Source organism: Triturus cristatus, chromosome 3_2 (genome assembly GCF_964204655.1).
Source record: "Triturus cristatus chromosome 3_2, aTriCri1.1, whole genome shotgun sequence".
Lineage (NCBI taxonomy): Eukaryota > Metazoa > Chordata > Amphibia > Caudata > Salamandridae > Triturus > Triturus cristatus.
The window spans coordinates 1053902971-1053924408 of NC_140584.1; the positions used below are offsets into that span (position 1 = coordinate 1053902971).

Sequence of the window (21438 nt, forward strand, 5' to 3'; positions counted from 1 at the left end):
AGGAATGTTCAGGTACTCTGGTAGCGTTACCAACAGCTTTTATTGCCTCTCCATATTTTCCACAGTATCAGCCATGACGATGTAGTTTGACTCACTAATGAGTCTTTCACACAATGTATCACCTTGAGAAAATTAACGATATATATATATATAAATATATATGTGTGTGTGTGTGTGTGTGTATATATATATATATATAAAAAAAAATATATATATATATATATATATATATATATATATATATATATATATATATATATATATATATATATATATCCATCCCAGTGTTGGTTGTCACTCTGTAGTTTTAGTTAGCACATAGTTGACATAGTAAATACATTTTTTGTTTTGCTAATAACCTTGGCGCGGTTAGCCGAATCTTTGCAAAACTTTCCAAAAACAAATTTCAACCACCTCAGCACCTTTCGTGAAAGATATGGGATGACCTGCTAAGTGGGGGCCGAGAATTGTAGTTTATTTCAAAATCTAGTATAAAAATGTCATCACTCCTAATTGAAAAGAGCCAATAACTGATTCTTCATGCAGGATGTCTGCAGATGTTTGAGATGTTCTCCAGTGAGCTTACTCAATCCAAATATGTGATGTAATTCAACAGTTTTTTTACCCGTCTGGTGGGCAAAATACTAATTTCTTCTGTCAATAATAAATTTATACTGTGAAGCATTTATCAGGAGATGGAATATTAATAATGACAATCATATTGTATATTATTCTAAATATGCATACACCTCTTCATCCCGCTTACGACCTATTGAGAGAGTCATAATTAGCTTTGTCATATATTTCGATTCCGGGTGTATTAATTGACTCATTCGGTCCCCCCTTTATATGAATTTCCTCTCAGAGTCAATAATATCAAAGTATGTCACTGAGCTCGCATTTACACCCCAGACATTCTATCCTGAGTGCCTATTGTCAACTGAACAGAGTTGGCCTTCACATATGAGGGAGAGAGATGTGTGTGATGAATGTCTGAACTTAGTTAAGGTCCTACGGCAAGGTCCACTGCCATTTTGGGAGGCCTATTATTTTTCCCATCCTAGCCAATTCTTAACTGAACTTCATTAGGACATTTGGTGGTGATCAGAAATTTTATAGATGTATTACTTTATCCCTCTCTGTTTACTGCACTGAAACACCGATTAGTTAAGAGCCCTGTATACATTTCTTGTTTCTCTCTATTTCACATCATACCCGGACTACATGGTTATGTAGGAAATCTACATGATCGCCCAGTTGGGCTTGGAAATATACATTCTGACTCCAGGTATCAACATACAGAAGGATTTTAAGGAACACAAGCTACAGAACTCTACGACTGCCTCACATTGAGTCAACAGGTTTCATAGTATGTTTTCACATCTGACACTTGGTGCCCTTAAAGTGCACAAATCCTTGACTTTGATACTGGGCAGTCATTATAAGACGTGATTCAGCAATCAGATGTCACTCTTAAGAAGTAGGTGTACAAGGCTTACTACATACAATAAGTACCAGCGTATACGCTCAGCCACAACCCAAACTGCACCAGTTGACCCTAGATGCAAATTCCTTTTTTACAGAATCTTTGTTCTCATCACTAAGGATTCTCACCTGTACAACTCCTTCTCATGTTAGAGGGCTGGCGTTGCCAGAGATGCCCTCCCAACACCTTGGTGAGAGGCATGCTCAACATATGTGAGCTACAACAGACAGTGGGATGGCCCTTTACTCACCACCAGGTTATCTTAAATTCATAGATGGGGCGTTTACAATAATAGTGGTTGATAAGATGCTTGTCGCATACCCCAATGCACTGATGCTCCACAATGATCCCCCTGTCCGACAGATCTGTCACAATACAGTGCAATAGGTCATAGACATCTGCCACCGCATCCCAGGGACCGAAGGACACGTCCACGTCACAGTGATGCTCAAAGAGCTTGGCCTCGCTCTCACTTCTTTCGAACCGGAGTGGGTTGAAAGGAGGACACTCGTATGGTGTGACCGGCATTTCTTCCTTAAAAACACAGATCTTCAGCTTGGCGAAGCGGGCCTTCCTCTGCATGGCTCTCAGCTTGGCGATGTCGATGATGCGCTCCAAGTGGTCTAGACAGCAAGGGCAGAACATATGAGAACAGAACTATTATGGGTCAAGAAGGCAACACAAAGGCTTACTCGGGAGACAATACGAACTGTAAAATCTATAGGACACGCTTCAAACCAGTACATGCAACATCTGTATATAGGCATTTCTTTATACCTCTCCTCACACTCTTGTATGCTGCTTAAAGCCAGCAGTAAAAAGTTGAATCGGTCAGATTTTGTTAAAAAGTCCAGTCAAACACCGAGCACTAGGAATTCACCCAGTGTGGCACTCGAGAAGCACGTTCTGTTGTAATACTGATATTCTGCAGTGTGGTAGTGGTGTTATTGAATTATCAAACACTGTTGCGCTCATCTCAAAATTAGACAGAGAGTACCACCAACTAGAGGACTGTCATTAGTGCCAGTGTTGAGAATTAAGTGCTGGTGCCGAGCACTGGAAACCACCAGCTCAAATTAAGCACTGCTTCTTGAGAGCTGCTGCTCTCCTGTAGGGGGTGGTCGTAAGGCAGCTGCTGGCACCATGCTGAAGTGTTTGCCGTGTAGCTGTTGTATTGTTATTGTAGTATTGTGCTGTAGTTTTAGTGCTATACCTAAAGTGATGTTGACATATTGGATTGTTGCAGTTCAGGTGTTGCCGTGTGGGCTGTATTCTAGTGTTGTGACCCACATTTTAGGAAACACTGGTCTACAGGCTTCAGTGCCCTTTTGCCCCCTTCCAAGTTACAGCAGATGTGTACTGTGTCAAGCAACCTTTAACACTGGATTCCTTACTTGCGCCCATATATACACTTCAAGAAAAAGCTAAGAGATACATCAGTTCTTTATGAATAGAATTTGATTCCAAGCATAATGGCAAGCACCATCTACCTATTGGTCAAATGGTTGCATGTTCATCAGGTCGCAGCATTAAAGTGTTTGACATAAAACTCACCTTAAACGTAATCCCATCCATACACTGACAGGCCTGATGCATAGCCTAGTTCAGAGATGGCTTCTTGGGAAAGGAAGAACTTTTGACTGGTCTGTCTTATTTGATCCATTTTGCTCTGAATTTAGATTTTGCAATATTCCGGTTACTTATTATCAGTCACTTAGTTCTTGTCTGTACTGTTTTTATATATTTTATTTTTATCTATATTATTGTATCTTTTATGGTTATCTACTTCGTGTATACCGAATAAAGAAACTTGGGGCTCTAAAAGGGCCTTTGAACGGACAGTGGTATTGAGCTAGGTGAAACAGCGCCACTCAGGAAAATCGCACATATGTTAGTTTCAATAGATCCTAAATTCTGGATAGTGCTGGAAGGTGAGGAGAACCACCAACCTCCCCCAAAATTGCGGCCGAGGCTACTGAATACACAAAGGAAATCCTCAGCACACGTCTGTAGTGTATCTAAACAATTATCTCCACATTGTATGCATAAATATTAACACAGTATTTTGAGTTTCTTGTTTTTCTTTCTTTATTCTTATAGTTTTTCTTCAGCCGACATGTGTTTTGTCGCATACACTGGGAAATCGTCCCGCGACCTTCTCAAGACTCTACAATCTTTGGTATATTCCTTTCTTATGTGGTGATAATTTCAATCCACAATGGGTAAAATATCTGTCTTCTGCGTTAAAATCGGTTCTTCTTTCAGGAAAGGTCTCCGACTGACTAATCCACGAGCTCGTAAGGACAGCTCCGTCATCAACGTAACCCAAAACCGTGACTCTCGAGTGTGAGAAGCTACAAAAGGGCACTAGGGTTACGGCACATCAACCATACACGTCTAATTTGGCATGCCACAGATCCAGACTCACTCAGCTCTATGAATCTTTCAGAGACACTGTAATCCAGACCATTCCTGTCAATTAGGTTCACAGATTGTGGCTCTCATTAAGCATCTGCTTGTTCAGCTGTAGATAGTGTCAGACCAAGGCAGAAGATAGGCCCGGCCACCAAAATAAAAGTGGCCACATTAGTGAATCAGAAAGCTAAAAAGGTGTTCCATGTTTACAAATTTGGGCAGATTTGAACCTGTAAAGACAGGTTGGATAAGTGTTTTCTAAAGTATGGAAGACTCCATGCATTTGTGCTTGCTGCAGGCAATGTTTGTTTCATTATCAGGGAAAGTAACAGTAAAAATAGGCCAGGTAGAAAATTAATACTTGTCCCCAAAAAGCAGCCCACAGACAGACTGGTCAGAACAGGCCTTCTGTCACTGCCTGATCGCCCTATAGGCCACTTTGACCATTGCTTTTAAATGAGCATTTTCAACTAGTGTGTCTTCCCAAACCGCAGGCCTACGTGCACTGGGTATTTCAATAAGAAAAGTTTGCGTCATTTCCGGTTTTCAAATACAAGCAATGGTGTCATTGTGTCACTAATTGATCACAATTTCACTCTTTCCGGTCTTTGAAAATTCACACGTTTAGTCTTGGAAGAGGGAAATTACTTCCAGTATTTTATCAACTGACGTTAATTTTGTAAATTCTATGGTCAATTATAGTACTCTTGTGATCAACAAAAACCAAAGGATATACACATCTGTCCCAAAAAGGATATATTCTGGTCCATCCAACGTGAACACAAATCACTAGTCCATCCTTGCATAATGTACATAATCCTGTAATGTAAGGTATTTTGCCAAATCCTGGTCAGACACAAGCAGTAACAAATTTCTAGATGCAACATGGGATATTTCTTGCATACCTCTACAGCTCGTGGAAAGATGGTTATTGCAGAAGCAATTATGTTGTTTTTACTGCCGAGCTAACTGACAACCTATAGCCCAACAGTGCAAGCATCAGATACAAGAAGAAAAAAAAAAAAAAAAAAAAAAAAAAAAAAAAAAGAGTACTCATGGTCAAACTTCTCATCTAGATGGCTATTTCACCGAGGAGCAAGTAAACACCTTCTGACCCTTTACAACTGTGGTGAGCATCCCTTATATTATGTTCAAACTTTTGAGCGGGTCCCACAGAAATGCTAGGTCGATTTCTAGCTGCACTGTCTTCCCATGGAGCTGTGGCGTAGCAAGGTCAGGTGGTACCCGGTGCAGGCAATTTCTAGTCACCACGGCTTGACAAAATGGCAAAAATATGTGTTTAAAACACATATTTTTGCCATTTTGTCACCCCCCTCAGTGATGACACCCGGGGCGGCCCGCACCCACCTCACGCCCCTTCCTACGCCACTGCCATGGAAGACTGCCCAAGCCCCTTGATATTCCTTGAGAGTGCGCTACCACACTCTGCTTCGGTAACAGATTTGCAACAGTGTGCACCAACTACATACTAAACTCTTACCACTCTCCTGCTGAATACATTTGCTTCACTTGTTCTTTGTGGGATGCTTGGATTTTTCACAATCCCTAGGACTTCGGTGATTTAAAAATAACGCATTCCAATTACAAAGTGTCATTTGCGCATGAGCCCTTGCTGGTACAGTTCTTTTCAACGATGCTGCTTCTATGCAGGTATTGAAAGAAGCAGTGTACTGTAAATTAAATAGCATTTGCTCAAATATCGGGTGCGCACTTCTCAGCTTTTACTTATGCTGAAAAATATTTGTCTTCATCAATAAAGCACATCTACAGATTACTGTATCACCATCTGTAATTCACATCTGAACAAAATGTAACGGATATTATTAAGTGCCGCGGAAAACATTGCAGGGTCACATTCAGAGGACTCTAAATGTATAAGAATCTAAAAATGCAGTGACATAATCCAAAGCAGCAATGAAAGTTTGTGTAGGGACATTACAAACCACAATTAGAAGATCCACCCAGTAATCAAGTCACTTCCTATGCATACATGATTTGGTGAAGGTAGTGATAGCAAGCAGCGGCGGCTTACCTAAAGTGCAGTATATGGACAGCAACTGAGATACATCATAACACAGTATCGCCAAATCTAGTGAGGAAATAATTTAAAGTGCAGTATAGAATAAAACCCGCAATATCACTCCACGACTCACCGTCTACACCATTTACATGCTGTACTCCATCTACGCCCAACTTACATCCACCTCTCCCCTGAGCCCCGCCCTGGCATCAATATGGGCTTCGGTATACGTTTTGGCCCCTGGTAAATGTTTGCCAGTACCCCTGGTGCACAGCATCACTAAAAACCATTGGAAAATTTAACAGGTACCAAAGGCGAGGCCTATTGCCTTTTCCAATGCTTGATGTAAACTGACACCAAGTATCCTCCTTCCAATATTCCAGAACCACTCTAATCAAAACAACTACTTGGAATGCTGCACAAAATATTGACGTCAACCAGCCTGGAAGAGTCAGAACTGCATTAGACAAAGTGTTCGGACCAGTTGCCACAAGCGTCTTCAAAGTTCTAATATTTGCTACCAAAATAGAGGAAACAAAATATACAGGGCTAGAATGCTGACCCTACTTCCAGCACTCACTGGAAGAGGGTGCCACCATGATTCCCCCACTGGCAGCTTCTTAAGTTTGTTACACCTTACCTGGTCACTTTCAAGTCATCAGAGGCAATTCGTTTCCAAAAAATGTACCACTGACCATACTTTCGAGGCTGTTTCTGATGCTAAGCACTCCTTCTACTTGGGAAAATTCTTATAAGGCTGTCTTACACTGGCCGTCAAATCAATCTTAACAACATTATTCAATGCCCTGCTCCTCCTAGCCCAGCACAGTGCCAAATGATACTGTGCAGCGACTATAGCCAAGGTCACACGTTGGAATATATTAGTTGGAATGTGGTGGAGTCAGAACTGACAAAGGAACCCGGAACTTACACTGCCAAAGTCTACTCCTAATATGGCCCCCTGGACATACACCCTTTACAGTTACAGCTAATTAGGTCCAGGTGGACATGTATAAGTGAGCACAAGATAGAAGCATCAACATCATAGCAAGACATGCTACATGCATGTAGAGTCACTGTAAAAGCAAGACATGCCACACGCATGTAAGGTCACTGTAAAAGCAAGACATGCCACACGCATGTAAGGTCACTGTAAAAGCAAGACATGCCACACGCATGTAGGGTCACCTTAAAAGTGTTTTTGGATTCTGTACAGCGGGGAGATTATAATCTTGACAACTGCCCCCCGCCTGGGGCAGAATAAGGGAATAGACCTTTTCCATGGTGTCATTTTCATTCCAACCCACAGTTCAAGAGGTCAGCCGGAAGTTGTCGAGCACAGAAGCACTTGCCAAAATCAAAAGGACATCCCTCTGGAGAGATCCCACATTATGAAAATAATTAATCTGTTATGTCCTGTAGCCGTATCTGCTGCCCTATGGCCACCTTCGCCTCAGTTAAGGTGGCATTTTAACTCTCTGAAGTGGACAACGCTGGAGACAGAGGGTTTCGGATTTTTCTGCAGATATCACAGGTTTGGTCTTGGCGCCTCTGTTTCCTCGTTTCTCTTTGTGAATTACAGGTCAGGCGAGATGTCTAGGAAACTGTGTTAAGCTCGGAACACGTTAGACACAGTGAAAAGGCTTACTGGGGAAAGGGCAAGCCGGATTCCCCTATACATTAGTGGGTAGTTAGGAATGTCCACGGGGCATTTGCCTACCCACATAACCTCATGTCATGCAACTGCCTTCTAAACCGTCAACAGCGTATGACAGCTGCACAGCACAAAATGAATATAACGTGGCGTAAGACAGACTGTCACTCAGAAGCAGGAAGTGACGTACGCGGTCACAGATTCATTCCCACATAAGTATGGCTCAGAGACGGCTCCAGTCACACGAAAAATCATCAGGAACAGAGTCACCCCAATTGTTTGTTCAGCACAATAAAAGTGAAATAAAACACCAGTTTTTATCCAGTATTGTATGAGGAAGTGCAGTGGCTCTTTGCCGGCACTAACGGCAGCGGAGAAGCGTCGCCCCACTGCTCTCTCAGCAGTGCAAAAGGGAAAATAAAATGATAATAACACAACGTTAATAATGTTAACATTTTATTTTTGTTATAGAGCCAGATTGGGGCGGGGCAGAACTATGTGATGTCAGAGAAGGGAGGAGGAGTAGTGGTTGGCACCATAAGTACGCATAACGGTTTGGCTGCCTGTTTTGGGTTGGCCAAACCATCATGCACACTTAGTATTTCTCCTCCTGGTGGTGTTGTACAGCCGGCTGGAGAACTGGCACAGGCTCCAAGTCCCTGTCTGAGCGCTGAACTAGGGCGCTCAGACCAATCCCAGAGCTTCTCTCAAGCTGGAAATAGTACTCCCATCAAGAGAGAAGCGCTGGGATTGGCATCTGGGAGCCTGAGCAGTGTGCACCAGCTGCTGGAGTCTAGGAACGGGAGAGAGGAGCGAGGCGGCAGTCGCCACCAGAGCGGCAGGTACATACAATTTTCTTTATTACTAATTATGTCTTTTTGTTTGTATTCTCCCCCTTCCCCGCCCCACCACTTTGCAATGCTTGCAACCGCTACTGACTAATGGCCCTGTTCAGAGTTTGGAGGACAAAATATTATGTCAAAACATGGCAGAGATCCCATTCGCCATATTAGTGTCATAGGCTAAGATGCACTTGTAATACGGTGAATGGGACAACTGTCATGTCTGTAACGGATTATCATGTCTGCGAAAAACAGGCCTAAGTAACACTACTAGGGGGGCCCAGCTTTCTTATATCAAAGCTATATTTTGCCTGCTCCCAAATACACGGAGCACTGTAATTCCTGCTGAGGCTGGCAGCCCTAGGTGCCTGTGTAGAAGTATCATTAGTCATTCACTCATTTCCAAAGCAAATATTGACCCTGCAGAAAATATCCTTTAGCAAAGACAAAGTGAGTTTGTTTATCACATGTTTCTAGGTAAAAAGCCAAGAAGCTGAGAAAAATGGAAATATGTTGTTATCAGTGCAAAGCCAAACAAATGTTAGAAGACATGCTGAAGTTGAGGTGTTAAATCATGCACAGTTCACCCAGAACGTCACGACCTTTAACAGGATTCCCTTTTTAGGTTTCACCTAGAAAGCATATGCGCTTTCTCTGCTAGACTTAGATACAGTGGGCGCATAGCTTACCATTTGTTAGCTTCAGTGTCGCTCTCATTTCCTTCATCCCAGTTTGTCACACCATGTGGGTGTCATGCCATCTTCTTGTGTTTGGCCCTCCCCTGGAGCTTGTTCTTTCAGTCCCTCCCATATCCCCACCTATGTAGCTTCTATTACCTCCTACCCATCTCCCTTCAATGTTGCTTCTTTTCCCTCCCACCCCCTACCCTGTACTCTACGCCACTGCACTCTACTCTGCACCGCTCTATTCAACTCTATGCCTCTGTACTCTCCTGCACTCTACGCAACTATGCTTTATGCCACTCTACACCACTCTACGCCACTGCACTTTATACCATTGTACTCTACCCCACTCTACTCTAAGCCTCATCAAGCCACTCTACGCCACTCTAAGCTACTCTTCTCCATGCACCTCCTCACCACTCTACGCCATGCCACTCCTCTAGTCTACCCCACTCCACTCAACTGTAGTCTATGCCAATACACTCTCCTGTACACCACTCTACTTTATGCTACTCCACTCCATTCTACTCCACTCTACTGTATGCCACTCTACTCCACTCCACTCTACTCCATGCGGCTCTATAAGATGGCTAAAAGACATTTGCAAAGCCAATAGCTCTTGGGTAGCCGAAGCTTATTTGCTTTGCCAATGCTTGTTTATCTATGGGATTGTCACTTTAACCGTTTAAATGCTTACTTATTTATTATTTCCTATCTAAAATACTTCCCAGTTGGGTTTCAGCTGAAGTGGTACACTCTGATGAACATAGTGAGTTTAAACACGCAATGCAGGATCACCTGGACTTTCAGCAGGACCAGGCAGGGCGCACCCAACTCTTCCACTACATTAACAGCAGAAACCGTTAATTACAAAGATCAAGGGCAGTTCCCCCATACAAGCTATTCTCCGTCACTGACAGAACATGGTCAGTGGACATGAGAATGTCAGTGTTCAGATGCGGGTGAAGCTCAGTTTAAGGTGGACCGCTGCCTAACATACAGATTCAATCAAATAATTAAAATGTCTCTGTTGCTTACATCAGCTGGACAAGAGGAGAGTAACAGCTGGTGGAGGGGCTGCTTGCATGCTGCCTGGTTAACAGTGTAAGTGCATTATGGATCTGCCTCCAAAACAATCCTTACTAGGTTGAAACCTGCAAAGCGATCCTGAAAGCCACCAGGGCTGGCCAACTCCTTGAATTCAACAGTGGTGGCTGAAGTCTACCTGACCCACACAAAAGTGAATACATTCATTAAAACCTGCAATGAGATGATCTGTTCCCTCCTCTCAGCCCACTACATAAAGCGGTCTTAATTACTTACATGCAAGTAAGATATGGCACACTTGATTCTGCAGAACTGGAATGGGTTCAACCAACAGCGTATTGATAGACCTATTATATCGTTGAAGGGGGCATGTCCAGTGGTGAGCGATCTAGCCTAAATCTATTAATTATGCACTCATCCATGACCAAGCAAAAGAAACCACCTGTTCTAGAAGCCTCTTGTAAGAGCAAAGTACTAAAGACTGGGACCCAATCTTTGCATGATAGCCGATAAGTGCGGAGGTTGATTCAGATCCATATGGCTGTAATGGTATATTGGTACCTACCTGTTTGATCATGAGCTTAATGCAAAGGGGATTTTTGTGCATTGAACAAATACATTAAGTACTTATAGTACCGGACATTAGTGCACAAACTAGCTCTTGGAGTAATATTAAAATGAAACTTTTCTGTCATGTAAGGACTGCTATCGCCTATCTGTTGTATGATTTTGAAGAACCGTGGCAGGCCTGTGCGATTAACATAAGGTGTATATGTAAAGTGCATGTATTTTGGTGCTGAATAAGAGATAATCATTGTTACCTGACGTAATGGTAGCCATGCTATCGATCAAAGAAGTATAAAAGACCAGCTTCAGTTGAAAGTCTTTGCAGAATTCCCCATTGCTGGCATAGCCAGTGGTGTGTATCCCTAGACACGTATTGTAGGATATCTGTCCTTCTGTGGAGAGGAACACTTTACATTTGGGGGTGCTGGAAATGCTCCTCACAGCTTTCTCGTGTTTCGGAGGTCCTCCCAGAGCGCTGGTGCATCCCAATAAGCTCCTCGGCCCACCAACTGAACATGGAGCCAATCAACAAAGAGGGTGGGAGCATGCTGCCTGGCATGCCTTTACACAATTCGCCGAGATTCACGGTGGTACATGTAGTGCATGATCACACTCACTTCAGTTGGAAATCTTTGCAATTTTCCCCACTGTTGGAGCAGCGAGTTTGTGTACCTCCAGACACATGTTTCAGGGAGAAATGTTTGCCGGCATGCAGGTCAGCATGCTCCCTCACCCTTTTTCTGATAAATTCAGAAAAAAGGCTGTGTGGGCCCACCAGTACTTGTATATATGGCCATGACGTCAAACACAGATCCATACAGTGGACGTACTGGTCCACTAAGGCACCACAAGATCCAGCAAAAATGAACTGCTGGGCAGGCTCAGTTAAATTGGGAGTTTCCATTTTTAGCTCCTCTGATTTACAACATTAGGCAGACTCTGCAGAGCATTGATGCAGGATGTTTGCTACTGTTACTTCTTTGGATGCCTAGCAGAGCTCAAAAGGGCTAGAGAACCAGTATCTGTATGTTAAAGAAATACATTTGGTGCACACTCTATTGGCATCAATATAGCACCCCTAGATAAGAATGAAAGAGTTCACCTCGAAAATCAACAAAACAGCCTTAGCATGTTTGTCTTGCAACAGGCAATGCTTTCTCAAAGACAGACACTATGTCTAACCAGCTACTGATAATTCTTTTTACAGTGTTTACTTTTCCTCTCCCTGGCTTGGAAGTGAAGGCATTCTGTAACTTGACACTAGGGACACTCTTACCAGGGTACAGGAGAGTGTGACAGCAGCCGCCTGCAATATGCAATGTTTCACAGCACACATACAACTGAAAACATGTACTTTGTTTACAAACTGAACTTTTCGGATATTTGAAAAAGTACCAGCAACACTGAAACAGCATGGTTTTAATTCTGAGACCCATGGATTGGGAGGTGGTAATATCGCACCAAGTAAATGCAGCTGCAGAATTTACCATGTGTGTTATTACCAACCCATTACGAGGAATACTCCTTTGAGTGATCGATCAAATGGTAACGCATGCTTTCCCTCGTTACCAGCTGCAAATCTTAGATGATTCCTGTATTTGACCTATCAAATTCTGCCAGATTTTACCAGACAAAATCTATGCACAAGTTTGAATCAAGCTCCAAGAGCAAACATCAGAACAATAACCTACACTTCACATTTAGCCATATATTTGTAGCACCTGCTCCAAAATGGACGATTGGACTTTACATTCCCCCAGCCTTTTGCATTAAAAAGTAACCCCTATTAAGTACCTTTGCACTTGCACTTCAAGTAGCATTTTGTTAATAGTGAGTCTCCTGGATCATTAAATCCAAGGCTCGAGGAAAGATTTATATATATATATATATATACATACATACATATATATACATACACACATTTTTAAATGTATTTTTATCGCCCTTAGCTATGCTCTTCAGCTCAAGTGCGAAGCCCCCTTATGGTTTGGTCTATGGTCTCATTTTGTAGCTTGAAATTTTTTTTAAATAAAAGACTTGGACGCGTTGATGCTTTTTTTGTTAATTAAACTTTATTATATTTTTTATGACAATCACTTGTTCTAAACATTGCACTGTGTGAATCAACCAACTTATTATAATTATTAGTGATTAAATGACAAAGCAAATGGATATGCTTTATATATGTAGATATCCGGGACCCTTCATAAAGCCAATAAGCCCACTTTTTATATTTGGGTGTTCTGACCGAGTGAGTAGGTCTGCCCTGTGACACTCTATATTCAGCCGAGCGCACCCACAGGATTTGGGTGCCAGGCCAATTGAAGTTAATTTATTTAGGGTGGATTTCAGAAAAATCAATGGAAAAGACACATGCAATGAGCAAACACTCACAGCTACAAGGCTGCATGGCATACACTTTAGAAGTAGGAAAGCCAGTGGGGAACATGTCGTTGGATGTGGCCAAAGCCCTCGACTCCCTGGAATCACCCAATAGGATTTGAATCTTCAGGGAAATGGGCTTAGGAAGCAGATTTCTCGAGTGGACAGAACAAACTGTTGATGAATATTATTGCGATCCTGCTTTTAATCTTAAAATTAGACTGGGGAAGATGGGACTGAGAAATGTGGAAGAGAAAATGGCCAGTAACAAGTCCCGTGGGTGCTTTGCAAATGAAAGGCATCCCTTTTGCTCACTGTCAGTTCTGATATGCTCATAGCCCTATGACCGTGCCCCGGGACACCTTGGTGTCACCAAGAATAGCTCTTTTTGGAGCTCCTATTGCCCGATTTTGTAACTCAATAATCATTAACACCAAATACGTTTTATATGCCCTGCTGATAGCTTGGGAGTAGGTTGCAAGGGTGAGGTGCTTGAAAACGGCGGGTGGTAGGGTGATCGCATGGGGGCACCGGACCCTAAGAGTTTGTTACTCCACTGCTCAATCTGATTTGAATATCTAAATTGGAGACGCCACGTCTACAGCTGCACACTCAAAGCTGGAAATCGTTCAGTAGTTTTAATATACACCCAAGGCAAGATTGCTATGCAAACTTAATTGCTCTGAATGTCTTTAACCTTTTTTCTTCGCTTTTTCTTTTTTCTGTACTTGTTCTATGAGATCGTCTGTGGTTTGATGTTTTCACATCCATAAGCATTTTAGAGCAACGAGCGATTAATTAGTTTTCGTTTAACAGACCACGAGTCACAGCGCTTATGATTTTCTCCACCATTCTGGAGGCGCGTAATGCAAAGTTCTGCAACTTTCTGTGACTCCAGCGCTGTTAAATGCCCTGTTATGCAACTCGAGAAGTGAACGTTAGATGGCAGCAAAGACCAGCAATACCCATTTTCCCCCCATCAATCTACCTGACCTTTCTCTTTGGCTCCACCTATCTGCGTCGTCGTTTAGCTGTGGCAAAATCACTACCATTTATTTATTTATTTTTGCAATTTTGTGATGAAAGGATGCCCCCGCCCAGGTCATTACCCAGCAATCACTCTGCTTATAACACCAAAGAGCGGATATCAGACCGAAGACGTTCGATACAGCTGAACTCTACGCTGCCATGCAGTATGTTCAGTATCTTTTTACTGCACTTGGCTGGCCCCACAAATGTAATTTGGTCCAGGATCGGTCCACTTCCGCAGAGACCTTCCTGTAGCCCACCTCAGATAACAGTACAATTCTTCTCAAGCAGTCACCACAGCGGGCCTCACATTGGAGTGTTTCTGCTACCTGTCACCCTCGCTGGCGGGTCTCCACAAGCTTGAAGACACAGCTAGCCAGCGCCTGACAGCGGAGATCACCAGACAGAGCGCTCTTTGGCTAGACTGACACTCGGATAACTGCGCCGGCAGCTCCATCGCCCCCGGTAGACAAACGAGTCTGGTTTGCGGCAGACAATGCAGGACAAAAGGGAGAATCACAGAACAGGTCAGGCTGGTTATTGAAGTTCACTTAAAGGGCGGCCATGGTGGATTCATGCAACATGGCCGATCCCCACGACCCGGATTAGTTGACAGGGACAGTCAATGTGGGACTAAGACTTTGGCGGGCCCAATATAAAGGTTTCACCTCTCGAGTAAAGGCCCCTCCCCACACTCAACAATGATGATAAAAAGTATATTGCACTCAGCATAAATATATATATATATATTCACTTAAAAAACCATAGGTTTCACACGTTATAGTTAGCTGGACATTTCACTCTTAAACAAGCATTTGCAATGCAATAGGTCTCGCAATTATAAGAGTTTGAGCTATTGGCATTGTAAAATTACAATTCCTTTTATTTATGTTTTGGTCTTCAAACAAACAAAAGGCATTGTCATTTACAATGTCAGTAGCATAAACTCGCATAAAAGCAGTGTGGGGAGTGCAGCAGTGTGCGGCGTGCAGCATTGTGCGGCGTGCAGCAGATGTGGGCAGTGTGCGGCGGGCAGCAGTGTGCGGCGGGCAGCAGTGTGCGGCGGGCAGCAGTGTGCGGCGGGCAGCAGTGTGTGGCGTGCAGCGTCATGCAGCAGTGTGTGGCTTGCAGCAGTGTGTGGCGTGCTGCAGTGTGTGGCGTGCTGCAGTGTGTGGCGTGCTGCAGTGTGTGGCGTTCAGCAGTGTGCGGCGTGCAGTAGTGTGCGGCGTGCAGCAGTGTGCGGCGTGCAGCAGTGTGAGACGTGCAGCAGTGTGAGACGTGCAGCGGCATGCAGCAGTGTGTGGCGTGCAGCAGTGTGTGGCGTGCTGCAGTGTGTGGCCTGCAGCAGTGTTTCGTGTAGCAGTGTGCGGTGTGCAGCATTGTGCGGCATGCAGCAGTGTGCGGCGTGCAGCAGTGTGTGGCGTGCAGCAGTGTGTGGCGTGCAGCGGCATGCAGCAGTGTGTGGCGTGCATCAGTGTGTGGCGTGCAGCAGTGTGTGGCGTGCAGCAGTGTGTGGCGTGCAGCAGTGTGTGGCGTGCAGCAGTGTGTGGCGTGCAGCAGTGTGTGGCGTGCAGCAGTGTGTGGCGTGCAGCGGCATGCAGCAGTGTGTGGCGTGCAGCAGTGTGTGGCATGCAGCAGTGTGTGGCGTGCATCAGTGTGTGGCATGTAGCAGTGTCACGGTTGCAGCAGTGTGTGGCGTGCATCAGTGTGTGGCGTGCAGCAGTGTGTGGCGTGCAGCAGTGTGTGGCGTGCAGCAGTGTGTGGCGTGCAGCAGTGTGTGGCGTGCAGCAGTGTGTGGCGTGCAGCAGTGTGTGGCGTGCAGCGGCATGCAGCAGTGTGTGGCGTGCAGCAGTGTGTGGCATGCAGCAGTGTGTGGCGTGCAGCAGTATGTGGCATGCAGCAGTGTGTGGCGTGCAGCAGTGTGTGGCGTGCAGCAGTGTGTGGCGTGCAGCAGTGTGTGGTGGCATGCAGCAGTGTGTGGCGGCATGCAGCAGTGTGTGGCGGCATGCAGCAGTGTGTGGCATGCAGCAGTGTGTGGCGGCATGCAGCAGTGTGTGGCATGCAGCAGTGTGTGGCGTGCAGCAGTGTGTGGCGTGCAGCAGTGTGTGGCGTGCAGCAGTGTGTGGCATGCAGCAGTGTGTGGCGTGCAGCAGTGTTACGCGTGCATCAGTGTGTGGCGTGCAGCAGTGTGTGGTGTGCAGCGGCATGCAGCAGTGTGTGGCGTGCATCAGTGTGTGGCATGTAGCAGTTTTGGCCTTTAAACAACATGTCCTCCCCATTTGTAGGGTTTCTGTGCTCTGTGTTAGGCAGGCTAACCATTCAAACCTGCTCTGTAAAGCTTCAACATGATAAAAGCCCCGGCACCTCTTTGGTTACAAATTAAGCACTAGGAAAGTGGCTGTAGCCAAGACACTATTGAATTTTAGTTTATATGCTCTGTGTTACGCAAACTAAATAAAGACATATACAGTGTAAAGCTGCTGCCTCATCAAAACATCGGCACTTCCTTTGTTACAAATTAAGCACTAGGAGGGTGGCTGTAGCTACGTGTTTGCAGCTACACACAAATAAAAATAATAACGTAGCTCCACTTTAGGTCATATTTATGTTTGTGTCTATAGAAATATCAACTAATTTGTCCACAATCACAGGCTATTAAGCATATTCAGACATTAAAACCTGGTTTCAAAACTCGTAGGTTAGCAGTAGTGGACTTTAAAGAACATCCCCTCTCCATTTTTCCGGTTTGTGTGCTCTGTGTAAGGCAGGCTAAACAAAACAACATGCTGTGTAAAGTTGCCACCTAATCAGAGCCCCGGCACCTCCTCTGTTACAAATTAAGCACTGGGAAAGTGGCTGTAGCCAAGCCACTATTAAATTACAGTTTATGTCCTCTGTGTTACGCACAATAAAAAAAAAGTATGGCGTGCAGCAGTGTGTGGCGTGCATCAGTGTGTGGCATGTAGCAGTGTCACGGTTGCAGCAGTGTGCGGTGTGCAGCAGTGTGTGGCGTGCAGCAGTGTGTGGCGTGCAGCAGTGTGTGGCGGCATGCAGCAGTGTGTGGCGTGCAGCAGTGTGTGGCGTGCAGCAGTGTGTGGCGTGCAGCAGTGTGTGGCGTGCAGCAGTGTGTGGCGTGCAGTAGTGTGTGGCGTGCAGCAGTGTGTGGCGTGCAGCAGTGTGTGGCGTGCAGCAGTGTGTGGCGTGCAGCAGTGTGTGGCGTGCAGCAGTGTGTGGCATGCAGTAGTGTGTGGCGTGCAGCAGTGTGTGTCGTGCAGCAGTGTGTGGCGTGTAGCAGTGTTACGCGTGCAGCAGTGTGTGGCGTGCAGCAGTGTGTGGTGTGCAGCGGCATGCAACAGTGTGTGGCGTGCAGCAGTGTGTGGCGTGTATCAGTGTGTGGCATGTAGCAGTTTTGGCCTTTAAACAACATGTCCTCCCCATTTGTAGGGTTTCTGTGCTCTGTGTTAGGCAGGCTAACAGGGGGTTGCACCAACGGCGTGTATAGATGGAACCTATCTTTGTTGTGTCACAAGTGGATGGGCTTAACAAGTACATTTAATTATGTGTGCAAGTGCTCAGCAATTGAAGTGCTACCTGCCAATTAATCAATGCTATTTGCATGATGTGTGTGGATCACGATTTAAAAGAGGTTTCCAAGTGGGAGAATGCCAGTTTAATAGATCCGCTATAACGAGATTCATTTCCGTTATGTGTAAAGTAATATGGTGGGCAAACAACTTTTGTTTACTTTTGTAGTAATGGGGGCACGCAGTGAGGCGTGCTGCCATTGTTACAAAAGTGAATAAATAGAAAAAAAAGTTGCTTGTCCACCGTATTACTTTTACACACAACGCAAATGGCAAGCGCAGTTCACCCCCCCTCCTCATGGACAGTTCTCCAAGCAGTGTTAGAAACAGTAAGGCGGCCGTCTCACATTTCACACACTACACCAGATGGCGTTAGGCGACTTCCCATGCCTGCTATCTACGGCGCATATAACATGAAGGGCTGCGGCTGGTCAGTTCGTGGGAATGCTAGCAGCTGCGGAACAGAGTATGGGCAGCAGGAGGGAGGCAAGCATTGCGCCAGAGCAGGCCGATGTACTTGCCCGCTCTCCCCCTGAAGCCTCCAATGCCTGCTGTGTATGGTGCAGTAACAGTCCAGATAAGAACAGCGCTGTTAACAACGGCGCTGTTGGAGCAAGTCGGGTTAAACAAGCCATCACCGAAATAAAGAATAAACGCTGCTGAGGGTGCCCGGGGCTTGTGCTGCCTCACTCGATGCACAGGGTACGGTTGGGGGGAGGGAAACGCTGTGTTTGAAAATAAACAGGTCGGTGAACACGTTTAAAATAAAAAATGAAAACATGAGCGTTCAAGTCTAAAATCGCACAGTTTTTAACATCCACTACGGACGAAGTCACGAAACAGTAATCTAGCAGGGAAATGTTACCTTCACCCGCTGGGGAGGGGTGGGGGTGTGGTAAACAAGCCATCATCCAAACAAACAAGCGCGGACAGAGGGATGCGGATTACATAGAGCAGGGAGCTGGAAACAGATCGAGAGACAGGCGGAGATCAATAGCCGCTGGGGGAAAGCAGCTGATTGAAAGCTGGAAAGTGGTGGGGGCCCAGAAGCAGAGACAGGAGCAGAGCCATTAAAAAACAAGCGCGCACTGAAGCTGACGGAGTGGGAGGGGGAGTGGGGGCGGGCACGCAGGCTGCCAAATGGTGCGATGAATCACGGCTAAAGTGAAAGCAAACAAGTGGTTGCAGGACTCCAAATGGTGCGCGCGCCCGGACGGGTCACATGCACTGTAGTTGGAGGCCTGCAAAGCCACTGTTTGAACTTCCAAAACGCGCTTACTATAAGTCTCGCCAGAGCAGCGCTAAAGCGCTGGTCAGGCGAGACCTAAAAACCAATGAAATTCCACGTTATAGTTAGTTTAGGTAACTATAACTCGCGCGCCCACAATGCACTGCTGATGACGTCACATATTACATCACTCATGACATGCTCAGTTACATCACTGATGACATCTGAAATCACACATTGTGGATTGCGGTCGCGCGAGTTATAGTTACCTAAACTAACTATAACGTGGAATTTCTTTGGTTTTTTACGAGTGAAATGTCCAGCTAACTATAACATGTGTGAAACCTATGGTTTTTTAAGTGAATTTGCAAGGTTTTTTAAATGCTAATTCCTAACTATAACGTGTGTGAAACCTATGGTTTTTTCAGTGAATTTGTACGTTTTTTTAAATGCTAAGTTATGTATTTATTTTATAATTTTTTTTCTGGTTTTTCACCGTGCACACACACTGCGCGCACGGTGCGCCTCGCGCACCGTGCGTGCGCTGTGGGCACTCGGTGCGCTTCGCGCACCGAGCGCCCACGTTGGGCTGTTCGTGCCGTGCGCGCACCTCGCCATTTTTCCAAAAATAAAAATTGTTTTTTTCTCCCTTGGGGGTCCTTCGATATATATATTAAATGTGATTTTTTTTTTAATGTTTTTTTTTTGCCATGCGCGTACGGTAAGCTTACCGTACGCGCACTCCGCGATTTTTAAAAAAAATATATAAAACGTATTTTTCATACTTTTGGGTCCTTCTTGGACCCCCTGACAAATGCTAGGGGGTCTGCAACTCTCTTCGTTTCCCCCTTTTCACGTTCTCCACCTTTGTTTATCAGTGTGAGACACACAAAATGGCGGCCGACACTTCCTGATTTCGACCGATTCGAATGTTTACAGTCATGTAACCACCAATCAGAATTGAGCTCGCGCACGGCAGCGTACGCGTACGGTAAGCTTACCGTACGCGCTCGGAGCGCGCTTACAGATATATATATATGCTTTTAAATGCTATTTTCTCAGGAACTACTGAACAGATTTACACCAGACCTGCAAAAGGCACATCCCTGACCTGAGGACTACCTCTCTGCCAAATTTCAAGTAATTCTGTTCAGCCATTCGGGCTGTAGCTTGGACTAAAGGTCCTATGGGAAAATGCATGGGGAAAACGTGTTTTAGGACCCCCCCTTTTTCTCAGCCCCCGCTTGACGAATCCCCCCGAGACTTTCAGGGTAGGAGCTGAGCGGAGCGCCCCATTAGTTTTGAAAATTTCGCGAGGATTCGTCAACCGGTGCCAAAGTTATACCAAATAGAATGTTGCGGATTTCCTATGGAAACACGGTCCTAACTATAACTATCTACTGGCGACCGCCAGTAGATAATATATATATATATATATATACATACACACACACACACAGATATGTTTATCCAATGAAAAAACCCAAAGGTTAATGCTTACTTATAATAAGAAAGACTTTTTTTCTCCTATATAAACCAAACAAACGACACAATTTTTCGAAATTGTAAAGTTAGTGTTATAATTTTCATTTATAATTTATCCACCACTTGCAAATTATTCTAAGTGTGCAATTCCATACACACTCTTTTCACCTCGCTAACCAAACATGAGATGTTATAAATGTTGGTATGAATGCTATGATTTCACATGCCCTAAGTGATGTAGTATGCAAGGGTATATATAACCGGTGCATGAGAAAGGCGTAATTTACAGTTAATGTAATGTGGCAAGGCAGGTGACAGACTTCTAGAACGCTATTCCACTGTATCCCACTCCAGTGTACGGTTCTCCACTCTACGCCACTTCATTCTATGATATTCCATTGGACACCACTCCACTGTATGTTATTACACTCTACCCCACTCCACACCACTCCTCTGTATGCCACCCCACTATATACTATTTCACTAAACACCACTCCAGTCAGTGTATGGCACTCCACTCTACGCCACTTCATTCTATGCTATTCCATCGGACGAAACTCTACTGTATGCTATTACACTCTCCCTCACTCCACGCCACTACTCTGTATGCTACCACACTATATACAATTTCACTCCACCCCACTCCACAATACTCCACTCTACGCTATTACACTGTACACAACTCCACTTTATGCCACTCCACTCTATGCTCTTACACTGTACGCACATCCACTCAGCTATTCCACTGTACACCACTCCACAATGCTCCACTGTACACTACTCCACTCTACACCACTCCAGTGTATGCCACTCCACTCTACACCACTACATTCTACGCTATTCCATTGGACGCCACTCCAGTGTACGCTATTACCTTCTACACCACTTCACTATATGCTACTCCACTATACGCTATTCCATTAGATGCCACTCCACAGTACCCCACTCCAGTGTATGCCACTCCAGTCTACACCACTTCACTGTATGCCACTGCA

The 21438-nt window shown here is 44.8% G+C and overlaps 1 protein-coding gene across 1 annotated transcript in view; it reads right to left on the reverse strand.

Moving 5' to 3' along the window:
- Positions 1-280: 280 nt before the first annotated feature.
- KCTD7 (potassium channel tetramerization domain containing 7) overlaps positions 281-21438 on the reverse strand; it is a 136696-nt gene continuing 115538 nt past the window's right edge. Inside the window, exon 4 of the mRNA XM_085649758.1 lies at positions 281-2109. Within this exon, the coding sequence (XP_085505884.1) occupies positions 1733-2109 (377 nt within the window). The 3' untranslated portion in view covers positions 281-1732. The remainder of the gene's footprint in view (positions 2110-21438) is intronic.